We start from the raw sequence: 26,135 nt of genomic DNA, 5'->3' as shown, positions 1-26,135 counted from the left end.
GGGAGGCGGAGCTTGCAGTGAGCCAAGATCGCGCCACTGCACTCCAGCCTGGGCGACAGAGCGAGACTCCATCTCAACAACAAAAAAAAAAGAAATTGCAGTCTCTCAGAAGTTAGAATCCTTGCTTGTTTTGATCTTTGATAATTGTTTAAAATGTAAATCTTTTGGAAAAGCTTACTAAGTAGCCCTGTTCTTATTTTAAGGAACCTTAAAATACAATTTTAGACTGACTTCTATATTGTAGTGAGGGCCATCAGGAGAGTAGTTAAGTGATCCAGAAAACCTTGCCCTCATGCATTAGTGAAAAGATTGAAGCCAATAGGATGATCTGTCTCAATTAATAAGCCCCTTAGCCACAAATCATGTGTGCAAGTACACACATTTTTACCTTATTTCCTCTGGTCTCAGGTAAAAAACTTTCTTATGGGATAGGGTTTATGGTTACAAAAAAGAAACACCAATAGACAGCATTAAAAACCATTTCTAACTAACTCGAATAGGAAGTTTATTGGAAATACCTTATATAATTAACAGAAAGGCTGATAAACTAGTTCTCACAAAGGTTAAGGAGCCACAACAACACCACAGATGCTAGATAACAGGAACTAATGAAATAGCCTTTTCAGGACCCTACCTTCAGGATGAATGAACTTGAAACATTTCTGGCCATTGGGTTATTCCACTTAAGAAAGACAAAAATTCCAAAGAAGGAGCATTGTATTGCTCTGGGTTGGGTCACACTTTGGCTAGGAGAAGGTGGGAGCTTCTTAAATGACAGTCCCACCAAGACTCTAACCAGTGGGGAGGAGTATTACCAAGGGAATGTTGGGATGCTGTCACCAATAGAAGGATGCCGTGCATTCAAAAATGACAGATGACCACTAAAGTTTCTTCTTTCAAATGTATATATTTTGGATGTACTCTGACCTCATTTTCAACCACTTTCTTCACAACCATGTTCCATTAGATACCTTTTTCTCCTCTGTCTTTAGCCTCTCACTCTGTACTGCCTCCTTTCCCTCAACCCATGAACATACTCAGGTCTCATCTATCCTAAACAAAATTATTTTCTTGACATCTCCCTCTTAGTTGTTCAGTCTTTTTCCTCCCCTTCTCATGTAAACCTACTGAAAGAGAGTTGGTCTCTCTCTGCCCACTGTGTTTTCTCACGTTCATTTTGCAACTCACTATTTTTAATTTATTATCATTATTTTTTGAGACAGTTTCTTGCTGTGTTGCCCAGGCTGGAGTGCAGTGGCATGATCATGGCTCACTGCAGCTTCAACTTCCTGGGCTCAAGCCATTCTTCCACCTCAGCCTCCTGAGTAGCTGGGATCACAGGCATGCACCACCATGCTCAGCTAATTTGTGTTTATTTTTTTGGACAGACTGAATCTCCGTATGTTGCCCAGGCTGGTCTCAAACTTCTGGGCTCAAGTGATCTTCCTACCTCAGCCTCCTAAAGTGCTGGGATTACAAGCATGAGCCACCAATCCAGCCTCAGCTCATTATTTTTTGGCATCAGCAAATATCATTCTATTAAAACTGAAATTGCTGAGCTGGACACGGTGGCTCACACCTATAATCCCAGAACTTTGGGAGGCCAAGTCAGGCGGATCACCTGAGGTTAGAAGTTCCAGACCAGCCTGGCCAACATGGTGAAACCCTGTCTCTACTAAAAATACAAAAATTAGGCGGGCGTGGTGGCAGCCACCTGTAATCCCAGCCACTCGAGAGGCTAAGGCAGGAGAATCACTTGAACCCAGGAGGCGGAGGTTGCAGTGAGCCCAGATTGCACCATTGCACTCTAGCCTGGGTGACAAGAGCGAAACTACGTCTCAAACAAAAAACTGAAATTGCTGAGTTTGTCACTGACCTTTTGATTATCAAATCCTTTGATCATTCTTACTGAGCCCACCTCTGCATATTTAATGTGAAACTATATTTTGAAATTAGAATAAGAGCTTGTATGTTAAGTATAGTGTACCAAATCAGTGGAATCTGTGTTTTTTCCTTAGATCGTTAGACATGGTGGCAGTCTGGGCCTTGGTTTGGCAGCCATGGGAACTGCACGTCAAGATGTTTATGATTTGCTAAAAACAAACCTTTATCAGGATGATGCAGTGACAGGTAAGCATTTCTTTCTAAAGCTAACAAACTTAAGTATTAATTAATGTAAATATAATTACATTAGTTTCTACCTATATTTTGTAGCCTCTTAAAATTACGATGGATTTCTATACTTGAAGTGAATTTTGCTCCATTTGTCAAAGTTATCTTTTAAAACAAGTTTTATGATATATAGGCTTTCTAAAATGGTATATCCTGTGTGTCCACTTGCATAACTGACTTTTGCAAATAGGAATTTATTAGAGTGATCTACTTACTCCATACTGCTTGGTGATAATGTAGAAAAAATGTTATCTAAATGTCTCCTTGGAAATCACCATAGGATTTGATGGTATATTCTGTCAAAGTTTAAAAGGAAAACAACCATAAATGTATGACTGTGCTTCCACATAAAGTATCCTTTTTACCAGATGGTTTTAAAAAATGCTGTCAGAAGCTAGTGGTTTTTTGATAGTTTATGCAAAAAACGTGCTACTTTCAGTTGGATGTTTCATTGACTTTAAAAACATAACTCTTTGTTAACATTTGACTCGTTACTTGCTAGGGGAAGCAGCTGGCCTGGCCCTAGGTTTGGTTATGTTGGGCTCTAAAAATGCCCAGGCTATTGAGGACATGGTCGGTTATGCACAAGAAACTCAACATGAGAAGATTCTGCGTGGTCTTGCAGTTGGCATTGCATTAGTAATGTACGGGAGGATGGAAGAGGCTGATGCTCTCATTGAATCTCTCTGTCGTGACAAGGTGAGATCACATACATCCCTCACTGTCCATTTATCTCCAGCATGTAAAAAACACTTAACTTCACTGGAAATTAACTCTGTTCCCATCAGAACATGTAGGTACATTTATTCATAAAACTTCTTGCAATGTGTATAAAGCCTAATAGAATTTAAGAAATAAAAGCACTGATTAGAAAAGTACATGGGAGTAATTTGAGGATTTTAAATTTTACTATAGCTTCAGATCGGTGATACTCATAAGCAGATTCAGCATAGTTCTTTAGGAATTCACGAGTTGATTTCTTTTAGAAATAATATTTTTGGGCCAGGTGCGGTGGCTCTCACCTGTAATCCTAGCATTTTGGGAGGCCGAGGCAGGTGGATCACTTGAGGTCAGGAGTTCAAAACCAGCCTGGCCAACATGGTGAAACCCTGTCTCTACTAAACATAGAAAAAAAAATTAGCTGGGCATGGTGGTGGGCACCTGTAATCCCAGCTACTTGGGAGGCTGAGGCACGAGAATCACTTGAGCCTGGGAGACAGAGGTTACAGTGAGCAGGGATCGAACCACTGCACTCCAGCCTCAGTGACAGAGCGAGACTCCATCTCAAAAAAAAAAAAGAAAATATTTTTGGAATGATTTGGTAGTCATTTAATAAGATACAAAGTTTACTTCATTATTCTTTTATCAGAAAACAGTGCCAATCTCTATATTTGTTTATTTGGATGAGGTTTTTTTTCCATTGCCTTTTGTTTTGTTTTTATAATGGTGTTGTATATGGTAGGTAGTTAGTGGCAGGTAATAACTGTTCTCTATAATCTGATAAAAAGAACTGTTATAGTTTATTGATAAAATTATTAATTAATTTGTTCAGTTATCAGGGTCCATCTTTCTTCCACTCAGCACTCAGTACCCAGGAATTTAAATAAGGTAAAAATGTAGAATTAGAAGCCAACTTCCTTGCTTGATTGATAAAAGGAAGTGGACTGCCATAGGAGTGGCTGTTGCCGTTGACTTGACTTTATACTTCCTAAAAAGTATGAAGCAGGGCAGGCATATTGCATAGCGTAGTGGGAATTAAGAGCAGCTACCTCCTTCTGTATTTATGTGTTTTATTGCCCCATTTATTTCAAAAACTACCAACCACAAGAGTTGTTGAGCTCATCATTTCCTACCTGAGACCAGCTTACTTGGTGGATGCCTCTATGCCTGTTAGACTGTAGCAGTTACTGTTTGAAATAAGTTGATGATTAATGTTAAATTATTTTTCTTAGGACCCAATTCTTCGAAGGTCTGGAATGTATACTGTAGCCATGGCTTATTGTGGCTCTGGTAACAACAAAGCAATTCGACGCCTGCTACATGTTGCTGTAAGTACTCTGACCTTTCTTGGGAGTAGGGTGGATGGAAAAGCTTGCAGATAGACAATAAGTGTCTAGGTGACTCCAGCATCCCCAGCACATGACCACCACCAGTGGTCTTAGGTTGTGATTGTCATTTACTGGACCCAACAGGCCATAACCTAGCACTAGGTTCACTTAGCTTTTCAGAAGGATATGGGACGGGATAACAGTCCTATATAAATGGAAGTCCTTAAAGCCATTCAGGTACAACTTCTAAAATCCTACTGCAAGGAGCACCCTCATTTGTAAGGGACGAGACCTTGTAAGTGTGTGTGGCCGCTCTAGGATAGGGAAATCCAGTGAAGAACAGGAACCATTTATTTCTTTTTACGGCCAGTGAAGTTAGCTTCCACATACCCCTAGTGGGTGCAGTGGCTCATGCCTGTAATCCCAGCTGCTCTGGAAAGTGAAGTGGACCATGAGCTATAATTATACCACCGCACTCTAGCCTGTACGACAGGGCAAGACCGTATCTCTAAAAACAAACAACCCCCCCACACACACCCCGGGACCCCTAAGGAACGTGATCTATTACAGGAGATGCATTGCACAGGAAGGCCAATGCCCATGTTTTCCAAAATGCTTTTTCCACTCATAGTTCTCCTAATCCAAATATAGTTATCAGCAATAAGTAATACTGCCTGGTCACACAGTGGACATTCCACATGTCTTAATAGGTTTTTGTCATCATGGTGCTGGGAAAAGGTAAACTAAGGGTATCTTTCTATGCAGAAAGACTTAAAACTATTGTTAACTCCTTTTTCCCAGAGATAATATTTTCCACAATATGTATTAGTAATTAATGAATAATTTTTTTAGCAGTACAGTATGTTCTAAATGTTCGTATTTTGCAAAAGCTATAATGCAGCTGAAATTGTCTTTTTTTTTTTTTTTCTTTTTTCTTTTTAGAGACTTTGATACAGGGTTTCACTGTCACCCAGGCTGGAGTGCAGTAGCACAATCACAACTCATTGCAGCCTCAAACTACTGGGCTCAAGCGATCCTCCTCCTACCTCTGCTTCCCATGTAGCTAGAACTACAGGCACACACTACCGTGCCTGCCTGATTTTTTAACTTTTTGTGGAGACAGGGTCTCGCTATGTTGCCTAGGCAGATCTCGAACTCCTGGACTCAAGCAATCCTCCTGTTTTGGCCTCTCAAAAGTGCTGGGATTACAGGTATGAGCCACTGTGTCTGGCCAATTGAAATAGTCTTAAGAAGTAGCCCTGGGGCCAGGCATGGTGGCGTACGCCTGTAATCCCAGCACTTGGGAGGCAGTGGTGGGTGGATCACCTGAGGTCAGGAGTTTAAGACCAGCCTGTCCAACATGATGAAACACCATCTCCACAAAAAATACAAAAATTAGCTGGGCATGGTGGCACACGCCTATAGTTCCAGCTATTTGGGAGCCTGCAGCAGGAGAATCGCTTGAACCCAGGAGGCAGAGGTTGCATTGAGCCAAGATTGCACCACTACGCTGCAGCCTGGGCGACAGAGTGAATTTAAATAAGAGTAAGACTCTGTCTCAAAGGAGAAAAAAAAAAAGAGAGAGAGAGAGAAGTAACCCTGAATCTTAAACTTTACCAAGCTGTGAAGACTTCTAAGCCCCTGAATTGAAATTTTTCAATAACTTTTTCTAAATTGGGTACAGAAATTTATTCTTCAAAACTACATGTGGCCAGGTGCAGTGACTTATGCCTGTAATCCCAGCACTTTGTGAGGCCAAGGTGGGAGGATCTCCTGAGCCCCAGAAGTTTGAGACCAGACTGGGAAACATAGGGAGACCCTGTCTCTATAAAAATAAAAATACATGTGTCTATTTTTTGAATATATTCATTTATTGTATATGTTTAGAGGTGTGCAACATAATGTTTTGGTATACCTATCAATAGTGAGGTATACACTCACTATTGAATGTTGCTGACCTCTCATACCAGTTTGGTCTAGTGATATACTACATGGTATAATATAATCTTAAACTTTTCCCCCTAGGTAAGTGATGTTAATGATGATGTCAGGAGGGCAGCAGTAGAATCACTTGGGTTCATTCTATTCAGGTAATAACTTCTAACTTCTTATTCTATTTATATTTCGGGTTTTTTTGGAAATGTTGTCGTCACTACGGAAACTACCAAACAGTAGTTAGTCACTAAACAAAAGCTAAATACCTGAGGAGTATATCTGGGTTCAGAGTGAGGACCATTTAATAGCAAGATTAGTACTGTTCATCTGAAAAAGAACAAAGTACATCATGGGATTCTGAGAACCTCTTTGAGAAGTAGTAAAATGATTTAATTATTTCTGTTCATTTTTTGGTAGCATTCTGCTTATTCGTTTAACTTTTTAAATCCAAATAACACATCCAGTATTCCTCTTTGTGTATATTGGTAGTTCAAATGGGTATTATCTCTTACATAGGTTTGTAAAGTTTTTGAAGGTCTTTAATGAAAGTGAAAGGTAATAGGTTTTGTTTAAATGCCAGAGTGAAAATTTTTAAGCATTATTTTTTACTTGTAGTCATGGAGCTATTCTTGGCAGTATGATATAGTTGTGTTTAAGAAGTCACATTCTTGGCCGGGCATGGTGGCTCAAGCCTATAATCCCGCACTTTGGGAGGCTGAGGCAGGCGGATCACTAGGTCAGGAGTTCGAGATCATCCTGACTAACACAGTGAAACACTGTCTCTACTAAAAATACAAAAAATTAGCCAGGCATGGTGGCACACGCCTGTAATCTCAGCTACTTGGGAGCCTGAGGCAGGAGAATCACTTAAACCCGGGAGGCGGAAGTTGCAGTGAGCCGAGATCGCGCCACTACACTCCAGCCTGGGTGACAGAGTGAGACTCCCTCCCAAAAAAAAAAAAAAGGAGTCACATTCTAAACCCATCGGGTTGACTCCTGACTCATCTTCTTACTAGCTGAATGATTTTCAGCAAGTTGCTCAACCTCTTTGCGCCTCAGTTTCCTCATCTTTAAAATGAGTATAATCATAATACCCATCTGAGAAGATGTTTTTGACAAGTGAATTAATATATGTGCGATGCCCTTAGAGAGGTATCTGGCACTAATAAGCACTAAGTTTGTATTAATAATGGTAATTGTAGGAGTTGTAGTTGTGGAGTTGGTGGTAGTATTAATAGATGTAATAGTAGTTCTTCCAGTAGTTCTGTCTACTTAGATTCAATCTCAGACATCAGTGTTTCTCTTAGCTAAGATACAGCCATACCTTGTTTTACCACACTTTGCTTTATTAAGCTTTGCAGATACTGCATTTGTTTAAAAATTGAAGGTTTGCGAGAACCCTGCATCAAGCAAGTCTATCAAAACCATTTTTCTAACAGTGTGTGCTCATTTCATTTCTCTGTGTCACATTTTGGTAATCCTCACAATATTTCAGACTTTTTCGTTATTATTGTATCTGTTATGGTAATCTGTCATCAGTGATTTTTGATATTACCATTGCAGTTGTTTTGGGACACCACGAACCACACCCATATAAAACAGCAAACTCAGTCAATAAATGTGTGTTCTGACTGCTCCACACACCGATCATTCCTCCATCTCTGTCCCTCTCCTTGGGACTCCCTATTCCCTGAGACACAACAGTATTGAAATTAGGCCAATTAATAACCCTACAATGGCCTCTGAGTGCTTAAGTGAAAGAGAGAGTCCCACATTTCTCACTTTAAATCAAAAACTAGAAGTGCTAAAGCTTAGTGAGGAAGGCATGTCAAAAGCCGATACAGGCCAAAGGTAGGCCTCTTGCATCACAGACAGCCAAGTTGTGAACGCAAAGAAAAAGTTCTTGGAGAAAATTAACAGTGCTACATCAGTGGACACATAAATGATAAGAAAGCACAACAGCCTTATTGTTGATAAGGAAAAAGTTGTGCTCTGGAGAGAAGATCAAAGCAGCCAAAACCTTCCCTGAAGCCAAAGCCTAATCCAGAGCAAGACCTTAACTCTTCAGTTCTGGAAAGGCTGAGAGAGGTGAGGAAGCTGCAGAAGAAAAGTTTGAAGCTAGCAGAGAGCTTGGTTCATGAAGTTTGAGGAAAGAAGCCGTCTCCATAACATGGAGGTGCAAGGAGAGGCAGCAAGTGCTGATGCAGAAGCTACAGCAAGTTACCGGGAAGATCTAGCTAAGATCATTGATGAAGGTGGCTACACTAAAAACAGATTTTCCATGTAGACAGAATAGCCTTCTATTTGAAGAAGATGCCATCTAGGATTTTCACAGCTAGAGAGGAGAAGTCAATTCCTAGTTTCACAGCTTCAGAGGACAGGCTGTTCTTGTCGGAAGCTAATGCAACTTTAAGTTGAAGCCAATGCTCGTGTATCATTCTGAAAATGCTGGGGCCCTTAAGAATTATGCTAAAGCTATTCTCTGCTCTGTAAATGAAACAACAAAGCCTGGATGACAGCATGTATTAGGGTTCCCTAGAGGGACAGAATTAATAGGATATATATATATATATATCCTGTATATATATCATATATATGTATGAGTTTATTAAGTATTAACTTACACAATCACAAGGTCCCACAATAGGCTGTCTGCAAGCTTAAGGAGCAAGGAGAGCCACTTTGAGTCTCAAAACTGAAGAACTTGGAGTCCAAAGTTTGAAGGCAGGAAGCGTCCAGCACAGGAGAAGGATGTAGGCTGAGAGACTGGTCCAGTCTCCCCTTTTCACATTTTTCTGCCTGCTTTATATTCCCTGAGAGCTGGTTAGATTATGCCCACTCAGATTAAGGGTGGATCTGCCTTCCCTAGCCCACTGACTCAAATGTTAATCACCTTTGGCAACACCCTCACAGGCACACCCAGGATCAATACTTTTCATCCTTCAATCCAGTCAAGTTGACACTCAGTATGAACCATCACACAGCACATCTGTATACATGGCATGCTAAATATTTGAAGCCTACTGTTGAGACCTACTGCCCAGAAAAAAGATTCTTTTCAAAATATTACTGCTCATAGACAGTGTACTTGGTCCCCCGTGGGTTCTGTTGGAGTTGTACAAGGAGATTAATGTTATTTTTATGCCTGCTAACACAACATCCATTCTGCAGTCCATGGATCGAGGAGTACTTTTTACTTTCAAGTTGTATTATTTAAGTCATTTCTTAAGACTATAGCTGCCATAGGCTGGGCATGGTGGCTCATGCCTGTAATCCCAACACTTTGGGAAGCCAGTGCAGCAGATCACCCAAGGTCAGGAGTTCAAGACCAGCCTGGCCAACATTGTGAAACCCTGTCTCTGGTGAAACCTTGTGTCTACTAAAAATACAAAACTTAGCTGGACATGGTGGCAGGTGCCTGTAATCCCAGCTACTCGGGAGGCTGAGGCAGGAAAATCCCTTGAACCTGGGAGGCGGGGGTTGCAGGGAGCTGAGATCACACCATTGCGCTGCATCCTGGGCGACAGAGCAAGACTGCATCTCAAAACTATATAAAATAAATAAAAAAGACTAGCTTCCATAGAAAGTGATTCCTCTGATGGCTCCAGGCAAAGTAAATTGAATGCCTTCTGGAAAGGAGTCACCATTTCAGATGCCATAAGAACATTCATGATTCACAGGAGGAAGTCAAAATATCAACATTAGCAGGAGTCTAGAAGAAGTTTATTCCATCCCTCATGGATAACTTTGAGGGGTTCAAGGCTTTAGTGGAAGAAGGAATTGCAGAATTGGTGAAAATAACAAGAGAACTAGAATTAGAGATGGAATCTGAAGATGTGACTGAATTGCAGTCTCATGATAGAACATCAATGGCTGAGGAGTTGCTTCTTAGGGATGAGCAAAGAAAGTAGTTTCTTGAGATAGAACCTACTCCTGAAGATGCTGTCAACATTGTTGACATGTTAGGTATACGAAAAAGTATAAAAGAAGTAATCACTTGCCAGGTCTGACCTGCAGACCCTGGCCAAGCAATAGGTAAAAGAAGTTCTCAGACATGGATATCTAGTGAAAGAGCAGGCTAGGAGGCTGCTGGCACTAGGGCCGAAGAGAGTTAGCTGCCCTGATAAGCTGGAGATGCTCGTATTTATTTAGTACAGATTTAATGAGGAAGGCTTGGAGCAAACACAATTTGTGGGTAATTAACATTGTCGACCCCCCAAGTAGAGTGCTGTCCTGCACACAAATGATCAAAGGTTAGTTCTGGAGACAAGAGTAAACAAATTTATCTAGATAAGTTCCTTTACTTTCCCTTGTTATCTAACCCTTGCTCTTAAGAGAATTTAACTGCCTTCAGCTAAATCCTCTGGAAGCTTTTTAAAAACCTCCTGGCCTTCCAAGAAAGTTTGCATCTTTCCCTATAATTGTTATAACTTTTCCCACCACCCTGACTGATCTCCTACATCTCCCCCTTTTCTGTTTTGCATCAGGTTTTGTTGATTGAGGAGTACAGATGTGTGCAGCAACAGGTTTGTTAGGCATAGCGGTTATAACTCGTTTTCTGGCTTCACATCCTAGAATTAGTAAATAACATAAGACAAACATGAGTATAATCAGTAACATTATTTTTCAATCAAGGAGTGACCCCCCCAGGAGTGGGGGTCTATCCAGAAGAGATGTTATCGCACATCCTTCCATATGGCTGTTTGTTGGGTTTGTAGATCTACGGTGTTTAGGGATTCTAGAATTTTAGTTTTAAGTTGCCTTACGTCTGCTGTTAAATTATCATGTAAGGTTCCCCAGAGGTGTTGTTTCATCTCATTCCAACTATGTATTGATTGATTCCAAGATAGAGAGGTGACACAGGTATGCTTATGCTCCCAGTCACAGTTTAAGTACTATTGGAATGCCAGTGCATCTTGCCACTCCCCTACATATTCTAAGGCAGCCTCAGGGGCTTGCAGGCTTGCAAGAATCTTTTGATCTATACCCTGCTGTAAGAGAAGTTCATTAGACACATTTTTGGCCAAGTTAACTACAAAGGTAACTGTTTGTATTGATTCAGTAATAGAGTCCATAGCAATACTAGCAGTTGCTAAGATGACTATGACTGAGACTACACAGGTTATAAGTGTGCCTGTAAATCTTTTGAGTCTGACCTGGTACGGGGCACGTTCTCAGGTGGCAAGAGCAGAGGAACCTTGCCAATCACGTGTAAAATTGGTAGGAAAGCTTCAGATTGTCTCCTTAATACCATGACACTAGTAGTATTTAAATTAGATATGTTGTAATTAGTGATGCATGAGGCGAACCAAACCTGTCCCTGCACTCAGGTCACAAACGTGGAGTTTTGGGGTATAATGGAAATATTGGTTCTGATAAGGAAAACATATGGATGGGTAGTGCAAATCAGGCACTGATCTGTGTAATTATGAATAAAAGTCACAGTATAGTTGTTACTGGAATTATGATATGTCCCATACCAGGTGTTAAGGGAGATGCTAAGATGTCCCAGGCACCATAAAATGTCTTGGGGTGGCATGGACTCTACTTGAGGTCTGGGATATCCTATCCCTCCATCGGCCCAAATTATAGGGGAACAGGACGTGGCTACAAAACTGTGATTCATGCCACGATGGATGCAGACGTTAGTATGGTTGCTCTGCAAGTGGCAGTGAGGTCTCCAGTCTAAGATGTTATAATAGCCTAAGTGGGGGTCTACGGGCTTGTCCTCCATGACAGACCTCCCAGCCAAAGTGGAATCCATTACTTTCCCGGCTACGTTCTTTAGCACAGGAAGGAATGTTGGGGAAAGTGGTGTTGGTTGTATTGCCCGGTTTGAGTCTGTCTGCAACCAAGAATGTTAAGGCATTTCCTTTGCCACGATGTAGCCATACTTGAGTTTGGGCGGTACACAGTAAGGGTTAGAACTTTTATAACTAATGCACAGTGGGAGGATAGTGTAGTGATATATAGTGTTACCTGGCACCTTAATCCAATGTGTGCCATTAATGAGGGACCCCAGTGGGGGTTAGTCAGTCCCTCCTAGCCAAGCAGTTACGTTGTTAGAGGCTGAGAAGGGGGTGTCTGCCCAAGTAACAGGGCAAAAGAAAAGCAGATCTAAGAGATGAGCCCAATAGAGAGTAGCAGGTGCAAGTTGCAGGCAGAGTGAGAAAATAAGAAGGGTTAATACCCTACGAGAGTTGCAATGTACAACAGAAAGCATAGCAAGGAACCATTTATCTGGAGTGAATGGTGTCTGTGTCTGGAGCAGGATTCGCTCACCCTTCTGAGTTGTCTTCTTCAGCATCCCCCAGGTAATGTCCGGGGCTCGTGTTATCCTAGGGAGCCGCGTCGTCCAGGGCTGCGGGTCCTGCAGGGACAAGTCCTTCATTTCTGGCACCAGGTTGAGTCCTAGCCACGCCATGGTATGATTTGATGTGTCATGCTGGAATCCAGAGAAGACCTGAGGGGGTATGAACACAAGCATATCCTCTTCCCCATGTTAGCAAATCATTTGGACTATACCATACATTACTATTTACTTTTTTCCATTAAACTGCAGGTTTTATGTCTTGAGAGGTTTTAGCAAAGTGCTTTTCTATGGCTGATTGAAATTTATCATCTAGATTTTAAAAATTAAGGGTAGATAAGGCTTGTGCCAGTAGTGTTGCCAGGTTCTTACTGATACTCCCCCTTTTTTGTTTTTTTGAGCATATTTTTAAGAGTGGAATGGATATGTTTTACTATGGCCTGTCCTTGGGGGTTATATGAGATGCCTGTGGAATGTTAGATGTTCCACGTGTGACAAAATTTTTGAAATTGTGAGCTGGCATAAGCTGGTCCACTCTCAGTTTTAATTTTTTGGGCCGCCCCATAAACTCAAAAGTTAAGAGAAGATGTTTAATAACATGTTGGGTGGACTCTCCACAAAAGTATGTGCACTAATTAAGTGAGAATTGGCGTCAATGGATACATGTACATATCCTAGTTTTATAAATTTAGGGACGTGAGTAACATCTGTTTGCCATAACTGATAGGTTCTAGTCCTCTAGGGTTGACACCTGTTGAAGGAGGGGAGGCGCCTGTGAGCTGGCCATCTGGGCATTGCAGGATAATTTCTTTAGTCTTTGGGTGAGTTTAAATTGTTTCGTTAAATTTCTCCAATTTTGGTGGAAAAATTGATGAAATTGGGTGGCTTGGTCAAGCAGTGGCGTCATAACTTGCAGATCTGCTTGTTCATTGACATAAGCCAATGGACCAGGCAGTGAGCTGTGGGCTCGAATATGTGTGATAAAAATAGGATGTGTATGTTGATCCAGCAATTGCTAAGTCTAAGAAAAAGTGCACACAGGGTGGGCTCGAGAGTGGACTTGAGAGCTGTTTCAAAGTTCTGCGATAAATAAACAGAGTAAGCAGAGTCGCTAACAATATTGATGGGCTGAACAGAAAAAGTTTCCAGGGCCAGTATTAAGGCTCCAGCCTTAGCGCTCTAAGTGCTAGTAAATCCAGAATGAGTAAAGGAGTTGTGTGGTTTCTACCAAATTGCCACTTTTCCATTTTTACCAGAACTGTCAGTAAGAAGCATACTGACTTATTAATTCTTTGAAAACAAATTTAGAACTTATATCTAAAAATCCCTCCCCTTGTATTTCCTTACAGCTTTCTTTCAAACTTTTTTAACAAAACTTGGCCTAGTTGTTTTGCTTGATTTTCCAAAAGAAGAAGCTTCTCTGGATAAGGTGGAGGATAGTTAAGGGAAGTTTTAGTAAGTGCTGTTTTTATGAGCCTCTGCATCAACTTACAGATGCATGGTATGACACAGCACCCAACAAGAATAAGTACCTGTTACGACTGTGAGGGAAATAAGAATTGAGGCTATTATTCCTTTCCATTTACCGAACTACTTTTCTAGCCATCCTGTAAAGGGGTCATTTACCCCTGAGTTGCTGGCTAACTCATTGGATAGAGCAGTCAGACCTTGCAATGCCTTTGTTATACTTCCATTGGGGAGGTGTTTGGGATGAAGGTGCAACATTGAGTTTTAATCATGATGCAAACTCCTCCTCTTTCTGCTAATATCATGTCTAAGGCTATCTTATTTTCCCAAGCCTTCTGACTAGTAGCCCCTAATTGTTCAGCTATTCCTTTAACAGCATCTCTAGTGTAGTTAATAAATCGCTTTTGGTTGTAATAGATGTAGTTTATCCAATCTACATTTTTTTAATTGTCACCCACCAAAATATTGACTCAAATCCTGCAGCTATTTGATTTGGGGTTTTAAATTGATCTTGTATTCCCTGTGGTACTCTAATTGTGTCTAAATAGACGTGAGAGTCGAAAGACCCATAAGGGGCTTCTCTCGCTTTACGATGTCTTATTTTTCCTTCCTCTGGTTGATGAAATGCCAGGGTGAAAGGGATAGCCAACTGGACTAAAGCACAAGTGCCACTCCAGTTATTTGACAGAGTGTCCAGTAAAGGTCCACCGCAATACCACCACACATCTGCTCGGGGATGTACAAGGGCTGACTGATTGATAAGCTCTTGAAAATTCTTAAGCTCACTGCATCCCTTCAGGTCTCCAAGGAACACTAAGTTTCCTCCCTGTCGTGAGAGACATGAAGTGAACTTAGTGTTGGGAGACGGAAGCTGGATGGCCCTCAGGGGCTGACTCGCAGCCTGCCGGACTTCGGGATATAGCAGAGAGAGAGCTTGGCATGACTTATTACTCCAGGCTGTAGAATCCGGGAGAAGAGCTACCATGCAACCCATGCCTGGTCAACGGGGGGACCACTTTAGTGGAAAGGGGACCGTCTAGGCCTCTGGCCTGCCTTGTGAACAAGTATAACAATTGTTTTTGTTTAATATGTGGACAGAATATTTGATCCATTCCAACCAGGCATTTGCCTCTTGGTATCCTGTCTTAATTGCTGAAGTTTGTTTTAACTCTTTAACTTCTATGATCCTCTAGTAAAATGAATGTATGGTTTTAGGAAAATACAAAAACCAGTTGGGGCATTCCATCCTTGCTCTTTAGTGGTCCACAGAACGGTGGACCAACTACGGCATAAAAGCTCTACATCTCGGGTGGGAGGGGAGGCAAGACTCCTGGTTGACACTGGGGTCTTTATCGAAATCTCCCCAGATTAAATGGTCCCAATTTACTAATGCCCAGTCTGTGGAGAGTCAGGAGGGACAGAGGTACTTTTCTGAAGTAGAGAGCTGTCTTTGACTTGGCAAGTCCCCACAGCGTATAACAAGGCAAGCATTAAATGCAATAGTTTGAGGCAAAATTGACTTGGTTATGTTAATAACTAGATGGTCAGCAGTAGAGCGTGGAAAGAAGAAAGAATAATAGAATAGATGAAAGAGAGTTAAATTTTTCTTAGCTTTAGTTTGGTAGGGTTTTCCCCTGGGACTATGGCCCACGACTCTGGAGGGGGTGGTGCTTTCTTGACTCGGGTGTGATGAATCCATCCCTTTTTCGCTGTACAAACAGCAGTCTCGGTGGTTAGCAGCACAAGGTAGGGTCCTTCCCAGGCTGGCTCAAGTTTTTCTTCTTTCCACCCTTTGATGAGAACGTGATCTTTAGGCTGGTGCTTGTTTACCAGAAATTCTAGGGGTGGTACCTGTGCTAAAAGACTTTTAGTTTTGAGGGAAAGGAAAGTGGAAGATAAACCATGTATGTAATTTCTAAGAAGCTGATCTTTTGTTTTAAATGTGGGGACATTAGCAGTGGACTTTATAGTCCTTGGTGCCTTCTTACTGAGAGATTTCCTTTAGCACCTATTTTTATTAGTTTTTAGATCACTGAAAGTCAGACACCATTTTATATTTGACAATGCTTCCTGTATGATTTTTATACCAGAAAAGCTAAATTTCACCTTTATATTAGTGTGTTATTAATGTTAAACTTAGTTTTAATAAAACTTTGTAGACATACTTATTCAATTTTTAATGGCTGACCATAAGGTAAGATTTTTATAGACTCTTTTTAACCTTTTATAATTTTTGTTAAAGAGCACGTTAGTGCTTTAAGAAAAACCTGTTGTGCTTTTATTTTAATATCCAGTTCAGAGAAAAACTGGATGATACCTCTTTAACATTAGCCAATAAATTTCCTTTACAATTAACATTTCAAAACTTGTTTAAACCTTTAAAACAAAATATTTGTTTACTTTTTTTAACCTTTTAATGTAGGTAAAAATCCACATTCTTATGCCTGCTTATAATCCTTTTACCAAAGGTATGTTTTACTTTCTTTATACACCTTGCACGTAAACTGTTTCTTCAATAGTTTTACATTCAGGAGACCTTATTACTTTTAAATTATACAACATTTCTTGCATAAATTCCCTTTTATAACTTTTTTCACAACTTTCACAGACAATTCTTCGACATGCCTCAACTTTCTGACTTGTTGCAAGCATCCCTTTCTTTAAACAACCAGTTAATTTATTTTAGGACAAGAATTTACCATATAACATTCTTTTTACATAAATTCTCCGCCCCCCTTTTTCTTTTTCCCTGAAGATAATAACCATTCTTTTCCAAAGCAAACTTCCTTTACCTCTGTGGACTAGACTGCCTAAGGCCATAAGATTAGAAGTTAGGATAATACATATTACACTGTTAACTTTAGCAAACTTTACTTTTGTTGAAAACTTTGTAAGTTTGGGATTTCAATTATCCTTTCTGTTAATAAGACCTTGTTTAGTCCAAATTAACTTAGAATTGGTATAGAGGGTTCCTTCCAGGTTCTGTAAGTATTTTAAGGCTTGGCTGAGTGGAAACAGCTTGCAGGTTTGAGCAGACCAATTATTAGGCAATTTTCCTAACTGCTTTTACAAGAGTTTCCCTATCAGTTACTGAAGGGAGTTCCTCCTAGGTCTGGTCAGACTTTTGTATGGTAATTAATTAAGATTTAGACTCCCTGTTAGGAAACTTGCTGGGTTTAAGGGATGGTTAATGTGGTTAATGTTAAATCATCTTTTTCTAACAGAATAGCCCCATACTTTAAGATCTTTGAGTTAGTAAGCTACGTTTTTGCTTTTTTTTTTTTTTCCTACTTAAGATAGTTCTGAACTGGTTAGGTGTGTTCACAATGAGGTTTCCTCTAAAAGCTATTTTTCTACTTTCTTCTGCTAGCAAAGCAGTTGCCGCTACAGATTAAATGCATGTAGGCCATCCACGGGTTACTTGATTAAGGATTTTTGATAGGAAAGCTAGGGTTGTCAGTGGCCTCAGTGCTTTCAGGCTATGCCCTTGTTTACACTGACAACAAGGTGGTATTGGAGGGTTACAGGATCATGTAGAAGATCTTCAATTATCAATTATAGGTTTTTAATTTATCCTGGCTTTTAAAGGAATAGGGTACGCTGTTTTCTCTTTACTACTTCTCTCTCTCTCTCTCTTTGACTTTCGGTCTCTCTTTTTCTCTCTCTCTCTCTCTCTGACTCCCTCTTTGTCTCTCTCTCTTTCTTTCCCTCTCTCTCTCTGACTCCCTCTTTGTCTCTGTCTCTTCCTGTCTCTCTCCCTCCCTCTCTCCTCTTTGCTGTTTTTTTCCCTGCCTCTGCCAGCCACTTACACTGCTGTTCTCCCCTCTCCTTCCCCTTCCTCTAGGGGAGGGACCAGCGAGAGTAGAGCTACTCTTTCTTCTCCTGAAAAGAGGATGCCCAAGGTGGCCATTAACTCGACCCAAGTGTACAACTGAGGTCCTAAGAATGGGTCAATTTGGTCTGCCATTCCGTAAGGGTCATCTAGTAGCAATTTAAGCTCCTTTTTAAAATTCTGGACTTCCGAACCGTTTAGGGGAGCATTTACAAAGCCAGTGCCCCCCCCCCCACCCCGCCCCTTGTGGTAACTCTCAAAGGCAAGAAGATTGGGGCTGATCTCTTAGGTACGGAGGGAAATGGGAAATTCTGAATATCTTTTTTACATTGTTCTACCTCACACTGGAGTCCTTTTAGGGAGGGGTATTTAGGTTGGGAGGGAACAGGCTGATGGGGTGGTAATTCCTAAGAGTCAGGGTTATAAGGAGGAAGGATAACATTGAGTAGAGAGGGAATTTGGAATGGGATCTGAGGCAGCAGTGGGGCTGTCTGAGGGGAAAGATTGGGGACACTGAACGGGGGAAGATAGTCTAGGGAATCCCATGTGCTGGAATTTTTAGGCATGAGAGCTGGTTCCTCTGACCTTTCATTTTGAGATACCAGATTGGGTTCTTCCCTATTTGTTTTTAAAGGAAAAAGGAGGGCAGGTCTTTGCCCCCAACAAAGGGCATAGCCTAGTTCTTCTTGAGACACTGGACCTTTATCATTAACATACCGGATTAGAAGCTGACACGTTACATCCTCATTCGACCAAACTTTGGTCAGAAGATTGAGGGTTTGAGGATGGGTCCCTGAGTCCAAATAAAACAGCAATATTGTTATCATTTGTTGCTTTTTCCTATGTTTAGTCCTTTCATTATCCTTCCAGTGTTATTAGCATAAGGGGGCTATCCAGGGGGATATCTTTGTTACCATCTTTATCTCCCTTGCTCCCTGTCTTGCTTGGGGTATTTCCCATCTTGATGGTTTTGGGGTAAGATTCAAGGTTCAATTTCCCTTTCTGGAAATTTCTCACCTTTTGGAGTGAGGCTCAGTTTCCCCACTGGAAATTTCTTGCCTTTTCTACTACTGGAGGTTTGTGTGAGGTTCAGTCCCCAGAAATGGGGATGTCTCGCCTCTTTTTAACCTCTAAGCCACCCTGACCAAGGAGTACTTCACCCCCCTCACCCCTTGCAGCTTTCTTATCTTGGTCCTGACCACCAAGGAAATACTTCAGCGGCTCCCACGGCTTCTCCTTCCTTGGTCTGTGCACAGAGTCGTTGCTGCAGTATGTGAGAATCTTTTAAGCTAGGTTGCTGGCCAGATTTTTATTTTTTATTTTTTTCCACGTTTCTGAGAGCTGGGGTTATTCCTCGAACTGGGTGGGTCTTGATTTCTCACCCCTGAGGCCACCACAAGGGGGCAGGGCATGCCTCCTCACGAGAGAGAACCAGAGACCATCCCCGGAGGGGAATGCAATCATGGGCAAGACCCCTAATTGTTACATATAAAGTTTCGGTGCCGCAAAAGGAATAGCACTCAAATATAAAATTTTCTTTTTAATTCTCAACAAGGCAAGTTAGTTCTATAGAAAGGTGCGCCCTTACAGATGGAGCAATGGTGAGCGCACACTTGGACAAGGGAGGGGAAGGGGTTCTTATCCCTGACACACGTGGCCCCTGCTGCTGTGTCGTTCCCCTGTTGGCCAGGGTTAGACCGCACAGGCTAAACTAATTCTCATTGGCTAATTTAAAGAGAATGATGGGGTGAGTGCTTTGGCGGGAGTCAGGGCAGAGCAGGTAGCAGGTAATTGGAATGAGTTAACGGTGAACCAGGTGATTGGAATGAGTTAGGGTAGAGCAGGTCATTGGAATGAGTCAGGGTGGAGCAGGTAATTGGAATGAGTCAGGGTGGAGTAGGTAATCAAAAAAGGTTGCTTTACGAGGAAGTTAAGTTTAAAAGTTAAAAGTAGAAGGCAAAGAATTGAACATACTGACATATTAATTCTTTGAAAAGAAATTTAGAACTCATCTAACAGAAGTTTGCATTAGGTCCCTTAATTGAGCCTGCAAAACTGAGTCTCCGCTAGCTTTAAGCAGCTGTTTCAATACTTTTATATACTGTTGCCATTGAGCTGATAACTGTTGTCCCATGATGAAACCCTAGCCTGAACAATCCCCTCAAACTTGGAAATCCACAGTGGGCACCAACGACTTACTGACTTACTGACTGCGTAGTCTCTTTGCCTTCATTTTCGAGGGTTCCCCCGCCATCCGTTGCAGCATTCCTCACAGGGGGAACCCCCTGCCGAGTCTGTCCCGCGGACTCTGGCCGGACGATGGATGAAAGACGTTCTCAGACACGGATATCCAGTGAAAAGCAGGCTAGGGGGCTGCTGGCACTAGGGGCTGAAGAGAGTTAGCCACTCTGATAAACCAGACACTTGCATTTGTTTAGCACAGATTTAATGAGAAAGGCTTGGAGCAAACACAATTTGTGGGTAATTAACATTGTTGACCCCCCAGGTAGAGAGCAGTCCTGCACACAAATGATCAAAGGTTAGTTTCTGGGGACAGGAATAGACAAATTTATCTAGGTAAGTTCCTTTACATTTCCTTGTTATCTAACCCTTGCTCTTAAGAGAGTTTAACTGCCTTCAGCTAAATCCTCTTTTGAAGCTTTTGCAAAACCTCCCGGCCTTCCAGAAAGGTTTGCATCTTTCCCTATAATTTTTATAACTTTTTCCACCACCCTGACCGATCTACAATCACTTCCAAGATTAGGCTATAGAAAAAAATTAATGAAAAGAAACATAGTTGAAATCACAACAAAGAATTGGGAATATTTAGTAGTTAGTTGATAGAGTAGCAGCAGAGTTCCAGAGAATTGACTACACTTTTGAAAGAAATTCTGTTGTGGGTAGAATACCATCATACAGCATCTTATGCTACAGAGAAATCTTTTGTGAAAGGAAAAGCTAATGTGGCAGACTTCATTGTCTTGTTTTAAGAAATTGCCACAGCCACCCCAGCTTTCAGCAACCGCTACCCTGACCAGTCAGCAGCCATCAACATCAGGAGAAAACATTCTACCAGCATAAAGATGAATATGCACTGAGAGCTCAGATGGTCAGTAGTACTTTTTAGCAATAAAGATTGTTGGGTTGTTTGTTTTTTAAATGCAGAGGGTCTTGCTCTGCTGCCCAGGCTGGAGTGCAGAGGTGCGATCATTGCTCAGAGGCATACTTGAGCTGATTGAGCTTGGGTTGAGGCAAAACTGTAGAGCAGCAGAGACTACAGGCATTCACCACCATCCCTGGCTAATTTTGGTTTGTTTGTTTTGTGAAGACAGTGTCTCACTCTGTTGCCCAGGCTCATCTTGAGCTCTGGTCTTAGGAGATCCTCCTGTTTCCACCTCCCAAAATGCTAGGATTATAGGCATGAGCCACCCACTGAGTCTGGCTATGTTTTTTAACTGAGGTATATACATTTTTTTGGATATAATGCTGTTGCACACTTAATAGGTTCTAGTATAGTGTAAACATAACTTTTATATGCCCTGGGAAACCAAAAAGTTCGTGTGACTCGCTTTACTGCTACACTGTCTTTATTGCGGTAGTCTAGAACCAAACCCACAATACCTTTGAGGTATGCCTGTCCTTTATCTTAAAGAATAAAGTTAAAAGTACGATTGACCCTTGAACAATACGGGAGTTAGCATCACTGACCCCACAACCCTTACACTGTCGAAAATTCACGTATAACTTTTGACTCCCCCAAAACTTAACTACACATAGCCTACTATTGATTAGAAGCCTTACGGATAACATAGTCAATTAACATATAATTTTTTTGTTATATGTATTATATGCTATATTCTTACAGTACGGTAGCCTAGAGAAAAGAAAATGTTATTAAGAAAATCATAAGGAAGAGAAAACACCTGTCTTCACTATTAAGTGCAAGTGGATCATCAGAAAGGTCTTTACCCCGTTGTCTTCACATTGGGTTGGTGGAGGAGGAAGAGGAGAGGTTGGTCTAGCTGTCTCAGTGGTGGTAGAGGTGGAGGAGGTAGAAGGGGAGGCAGAAGAGGTAGGTAAACTCAGTGTAATTTTTAGTGAAAAAAAAAAATTACATATTAGGGGGCCCGCACAGTTCAAGCTCATGTTGTTCAAGACTCACTATTATATGGATACTGCCTGTTATAGCTTATTTGTCATGAAATTACACAGTAAGTTGCTAAAGTGCATGTTAGATGAGTCATACCTCTTATGTCCTTTTCAACTTTAGAAGAGATTTTCTACCCCAGGTTCCCTGGGAGTGAATCTTTGTTATAAAAATTGTATGGAAATCCAACAGATAATTTCTTGAACATCCATTATGAACTAGGTACAGGGTCTTCTCCATAATATCCCAGATAGGAAGTCGTCCATTTACTACAAACTATAAAATGTTTTTTTCCTATCGTGGATGGAAATGTTGAATAAAACAGAACAAAACACAGACCCATATAGCGTGGTATTTCTTCTTACACCAGTTTTCTTGAATACAATTGTTAAACAAATACTAGTCTTCACTGTGTTATCCTCTAACTCTCATTTTGCCAGTTTTTTCATAAAGACACTAGACAATTTTCACAAATTCCTTATGACATAATATTTACCCAAGTCTGCTAGTCTGGTGCCTCTAAACAGGTGATGTAACTTATTGCGCCTGATTGTTTCTTATGTGATACTTTTCATAGAAGTGTCCAGTGTTCTTCGAGGCCCCTTCTGAGATCTGGCAAAACCTATGTGTATTAAGCTATTCTGCATTTTGTCAGAAGATCTGCCACAGACTCCACACTTTGAACTTCTTGAACCCTATCTCTTCTTTTCTCTTTTAAAATATTGGAATACTTCATCATTTACTTTCTTTTTGTACTTTGCCATTTTCTGTTTTTCTTCCAAAATTTGGTTTCTTATCAAAGAACTAGATAATTTTAGTATGGAAAGTATATTCTTCCAGGTGTACCCTTATTATCTCTTGTAAAGCATCCTACTCATGTTTGACTCTTACGTTGTTTTGTTTCTTGTCATTTGTTAATTTTTTCTATTGTCAGTGGCCTTATATTTTATAACAATATAAATCAATGGCTTAGTGTTTATATTCTGCCACATAGGAAGTTGATGGGCATGTAAAACTGTTTTTCTTCCATTTTTAACCTAATGGTGCTTTGCTCTCTAATTAACAAAATTCACGTCTGCCCTTTTATTTCCTGTAGCTAACACACATTAAGTTCCCTGTTTCAGCAGCAGATGTCTCCCATGAGCTGCTGAGGTTTTGCTGAGGATAGTCAAATAAGTTATTTATGTGCTTGCTATTTCTAAGGGACCATTCTTAGTTCTCTTTTCAGAAAATGAATCTTTAAGAAGTGGAAACTGGAAAAATTTTGTCTAAAATTTATTTTGTAAATGAAAATTAAATATAATTGACTTGTTTAAGGAGCTGGAGTTAAAATCCTCTATATGTTCTCTAAGTTTTAGTTTACTGCCATTACCCTAGAGTGAGAATTTTTTAAAGTAGAAGAAACCAGTGTTCTCATTTTTTTAAAGATAAGGAAATTGAATTCCAAAATGTTTAACAAAATTTCCCACTGTCGTAAAGCTAAATACTGAGATTCTAAACAGGCTTCATGATAGACCAGTGCTTTCTCCACCATGCTTTCAGTCGGAGCACCATCTTTTTGAGAGGCTCTGATAGAACAGCTCTATTCTCAATTTTCCTCATTAACTTTAATATTTGAGAAGTTCTGTCCTATCTCCTAAGAATAGTACATGTTTTCTGAAGTGACATCATTTACTGTCTTAGCATGCTCTCCATCTTTTTTTACCCCCTTTAGATTTCCCTTTTAAAATGAATTTGTGGACATTTGGTCTTATACCATGTTTTAAGAGTTTATTTCTTCACAAATTTTAAAAACTTCTTTTTAAGTATACTTATTGGATATGAATGCTAAAAACATGTTAGTAAACACATATTTGTACTTCAACAACTAAGATAAAATTGTCTTTGTGTAAAATTCTCATGTATATTATCTCCTTTTTTCATAGGTTAGTCCAGGGTGTTAGAGTATTTTATTTCTTCCTTCTGATATTTGTAGATTGTTATTTGTTCATAATGCTTATAATAAAAGTAAAAAATTAATTTGATAACTATTCTTGCTTAATTGAAATGAATGTAGTACGTTAATTTTTTATCTAAATAAATGTTCTCTAGTGGAACGTCTAATAAATCAGTGATTGTTGGGCCCATTGTTAGTACTTTCATTGGCAGATTTTATTATTATAACAACTTATACAGTACTGTTCATGATACTGACTTCTGAAAACTCATTTGGAAGTGAGTAGAATCTGAATTATTTTAACTTGACACTGGAAAGGAAAATGAAGAAAGTCAAAGGAATTAGTGTTTTATATCTGTTGAAATTAAGTTGCTATAATGAACAAATTAATAATCTGATATGGACTTTTCTTAAAATTAGACAGTCTTGGTGGTCCCTTGCAGGTTGCTATGACTTAGGCTGTTATAACATGGCATTAAATGTTTCTCAGTGTATACATTCATAAGCTTTTAGATACGGATCTTGCAAGATGAACAACAGATTCTTTGTGCAGCTGTTTTTTAGACCACACAAAGTGATTCCTTGAATATAAAAATGTTACATCATCATTGATCCTTATAATTTGAAGAAATCCTCCTAGTTAACCGGTTACCACTAAATTCACGATCATCTTTACAACAATTGCATTCACAATTCTATATCAACTTGATACATATTCTCTGTATACTATTCTCTGTTTTTGCCCCAGTATCTTTGTGTTTCTGTCTGGGTGCTGTGACCTTTCCTTACTTTTTGTCATTTTCATTTTTTTTCTACATCTTTGTTTTCTTCTCTTCGTTAATTGGCAGTAACATGGAATAGAAAGCCTTTTTTTTGTTTGTTTTCAAAATTATTCCAAATAGTTATAATCTGTTCCTTTTCTTCTAAGATAAGACTATTAACTGGAGTTCTTTTGTTACATAAGAGTGTTTAACTGCTGAGATTTGCTTTCAAATTATACATCTCTTTAAAGTATTCATAAAATGGAAATACCAGTTTTGCATGAAGGTGGTAAGAGTTTGTGGCTTTGTTGTACTTTTCAGAAATAGTCAATAATGGAGTTATGTTTCACTTTCTAGGATATTCTGGAAATAGTAGAAGGGTCTCTCATTAACTATAGAAAGCTCTCTGGGTTAATTGTAAGCAACAGCTGGACATGGTGACTCACACCTGTAATCACAGCACTTTGGGAGACTGAGGCACGCAGATAGCTTGGGGCCAGGAGTGGAGACTAGGCTGACCAACATGGCGAAACCCCGTCTGTACTAAAAATACAAAAATTAGCCGGGTGTGGGGGCGGGTGCCTGTAATCCCAGCTACTCAGGAGGCTGAGGCACGAGAATCGCTTGAAACCAGGAGGCGGAGGTTGCAGTGAGCCAAGATTGCACCACTGCACTCCAGCCTGGGTAACAGAGTGAGAATCTGTCTCAAAAAAAAAAAAAAAAATTTAAGCAAGGAAGTTTTTCTTAAGGTTTTGACGTGAAACAGTTTATAGGTGTTGTGGCTAATTCTGTAGGTGTGCTTGTATTTAAGCACACAAATTTGGAGGCAGTACAAAGCATGTGAGAAGATAGTTCTTTTGCTCTAGATTGTTGTCTATGGGTAGAACTTTGGCAATGTGATTGCCTGCCAACTCTGGTATATAGATTTCCTGAAACAATTATGTATGCCTTCAGATACATAAAATACAGAATTTGGAATACTGTCATAGTGATAACTGAAAATTTAATCTCAACATACCTTGGCAAAAATATAAATCTTAACATATGCCAAATCCATCATATTAGAGAACAGAACCAAAAACCAAAATAGAGAATGATTTTTTTTAAGGAATGTAAATTATTTTGCCTCTTGTGTGAGATAACCACCCCTAATACTGCTGAAAAATCTTAGACTAGTAGTAGGGAAACATACCTAAAGCTTTGATGATTTAGGAATTAAATATGTATTATATACTCTTCCCAGCAGATTGCATATAGCCAGTAAGGAATCGTAACAGATCAGGATTTATGTATTAGAGCCGTATTCTAGCAAAGGATTCTACCACTGTGAAAATATATGCCTTGTTCACTTATAAGCTGAGATCCTCTGTAGCCAATACATTTCTTGAGGTAATTATCCTAAACTGAGTTGCCTGCAGAAGGACAGCAATAGAGTCATAGGTTGAGGGACAAATATGGGTGAACCTGAAAAGGAAAAGCTAAATATGAGTTGTCTTCACTGCAGATCCCCTTAGCCTAAATTTGCAC

General features: G+C 40.1%; 1 protein-coding gene across 4 annotated transcripts in view; it reads left to right on the top strand.

Annotated features, from left to right (window-relative positions):
- PSMD1 (proteasome (prosome, macropain) 26S subunit, non-ATPase, 1) overlaps nt 1-26,135 on the top strand; it is a 128,044-nt gene that overhangs the window by 28,004 nt on the left and 73,905 nt on the right. For all 4 annotated transcript variants that reach the window (XM_011998082.1, XM_011998081.1, XM_011998080.1 and 1 more), the window contains 4 exons: nt 2,019-2,130; nt 2,675-2,871; nt 4,125-4,220; nt 6,246-6,310. In XM_011998082.1, the coding sequence (XP_011853472.1) occupies nt 2,019-2,130; nt 2,675-2,871; nt 4,125-4,220; nt 6,246-6,310 (470 nt within the window). The remainder of the gene's footprint in view (nt 1-2,018; nt 2,131-2,674; nt 2,872-4,124; nt 4,221-6,245; nt 6,311-26,135) is intronic.

Source organism: Mandrillus leucophaeus, unplaced genomic scaffold (assembly GCF_000951045.1).
Source record: "Mandrillus leucophaeus isolate KB7577 unplaced genomic scaffold, Mleu.le_1.0 Scaffold555, whole genome shotgun sequence".
NCBI classification, from domain to species: domain Eukaryota; kingdom Metazoa; phylum Chordata; class Mammalia; order Primates; family Cercopithecidae; genus Mandrillus; species Mandrillus leucophaeus.
Note: the sequence above shows the minus strand (reverse complement) of the source record. Positions and strands in the feature narration are given on the sequence as shown.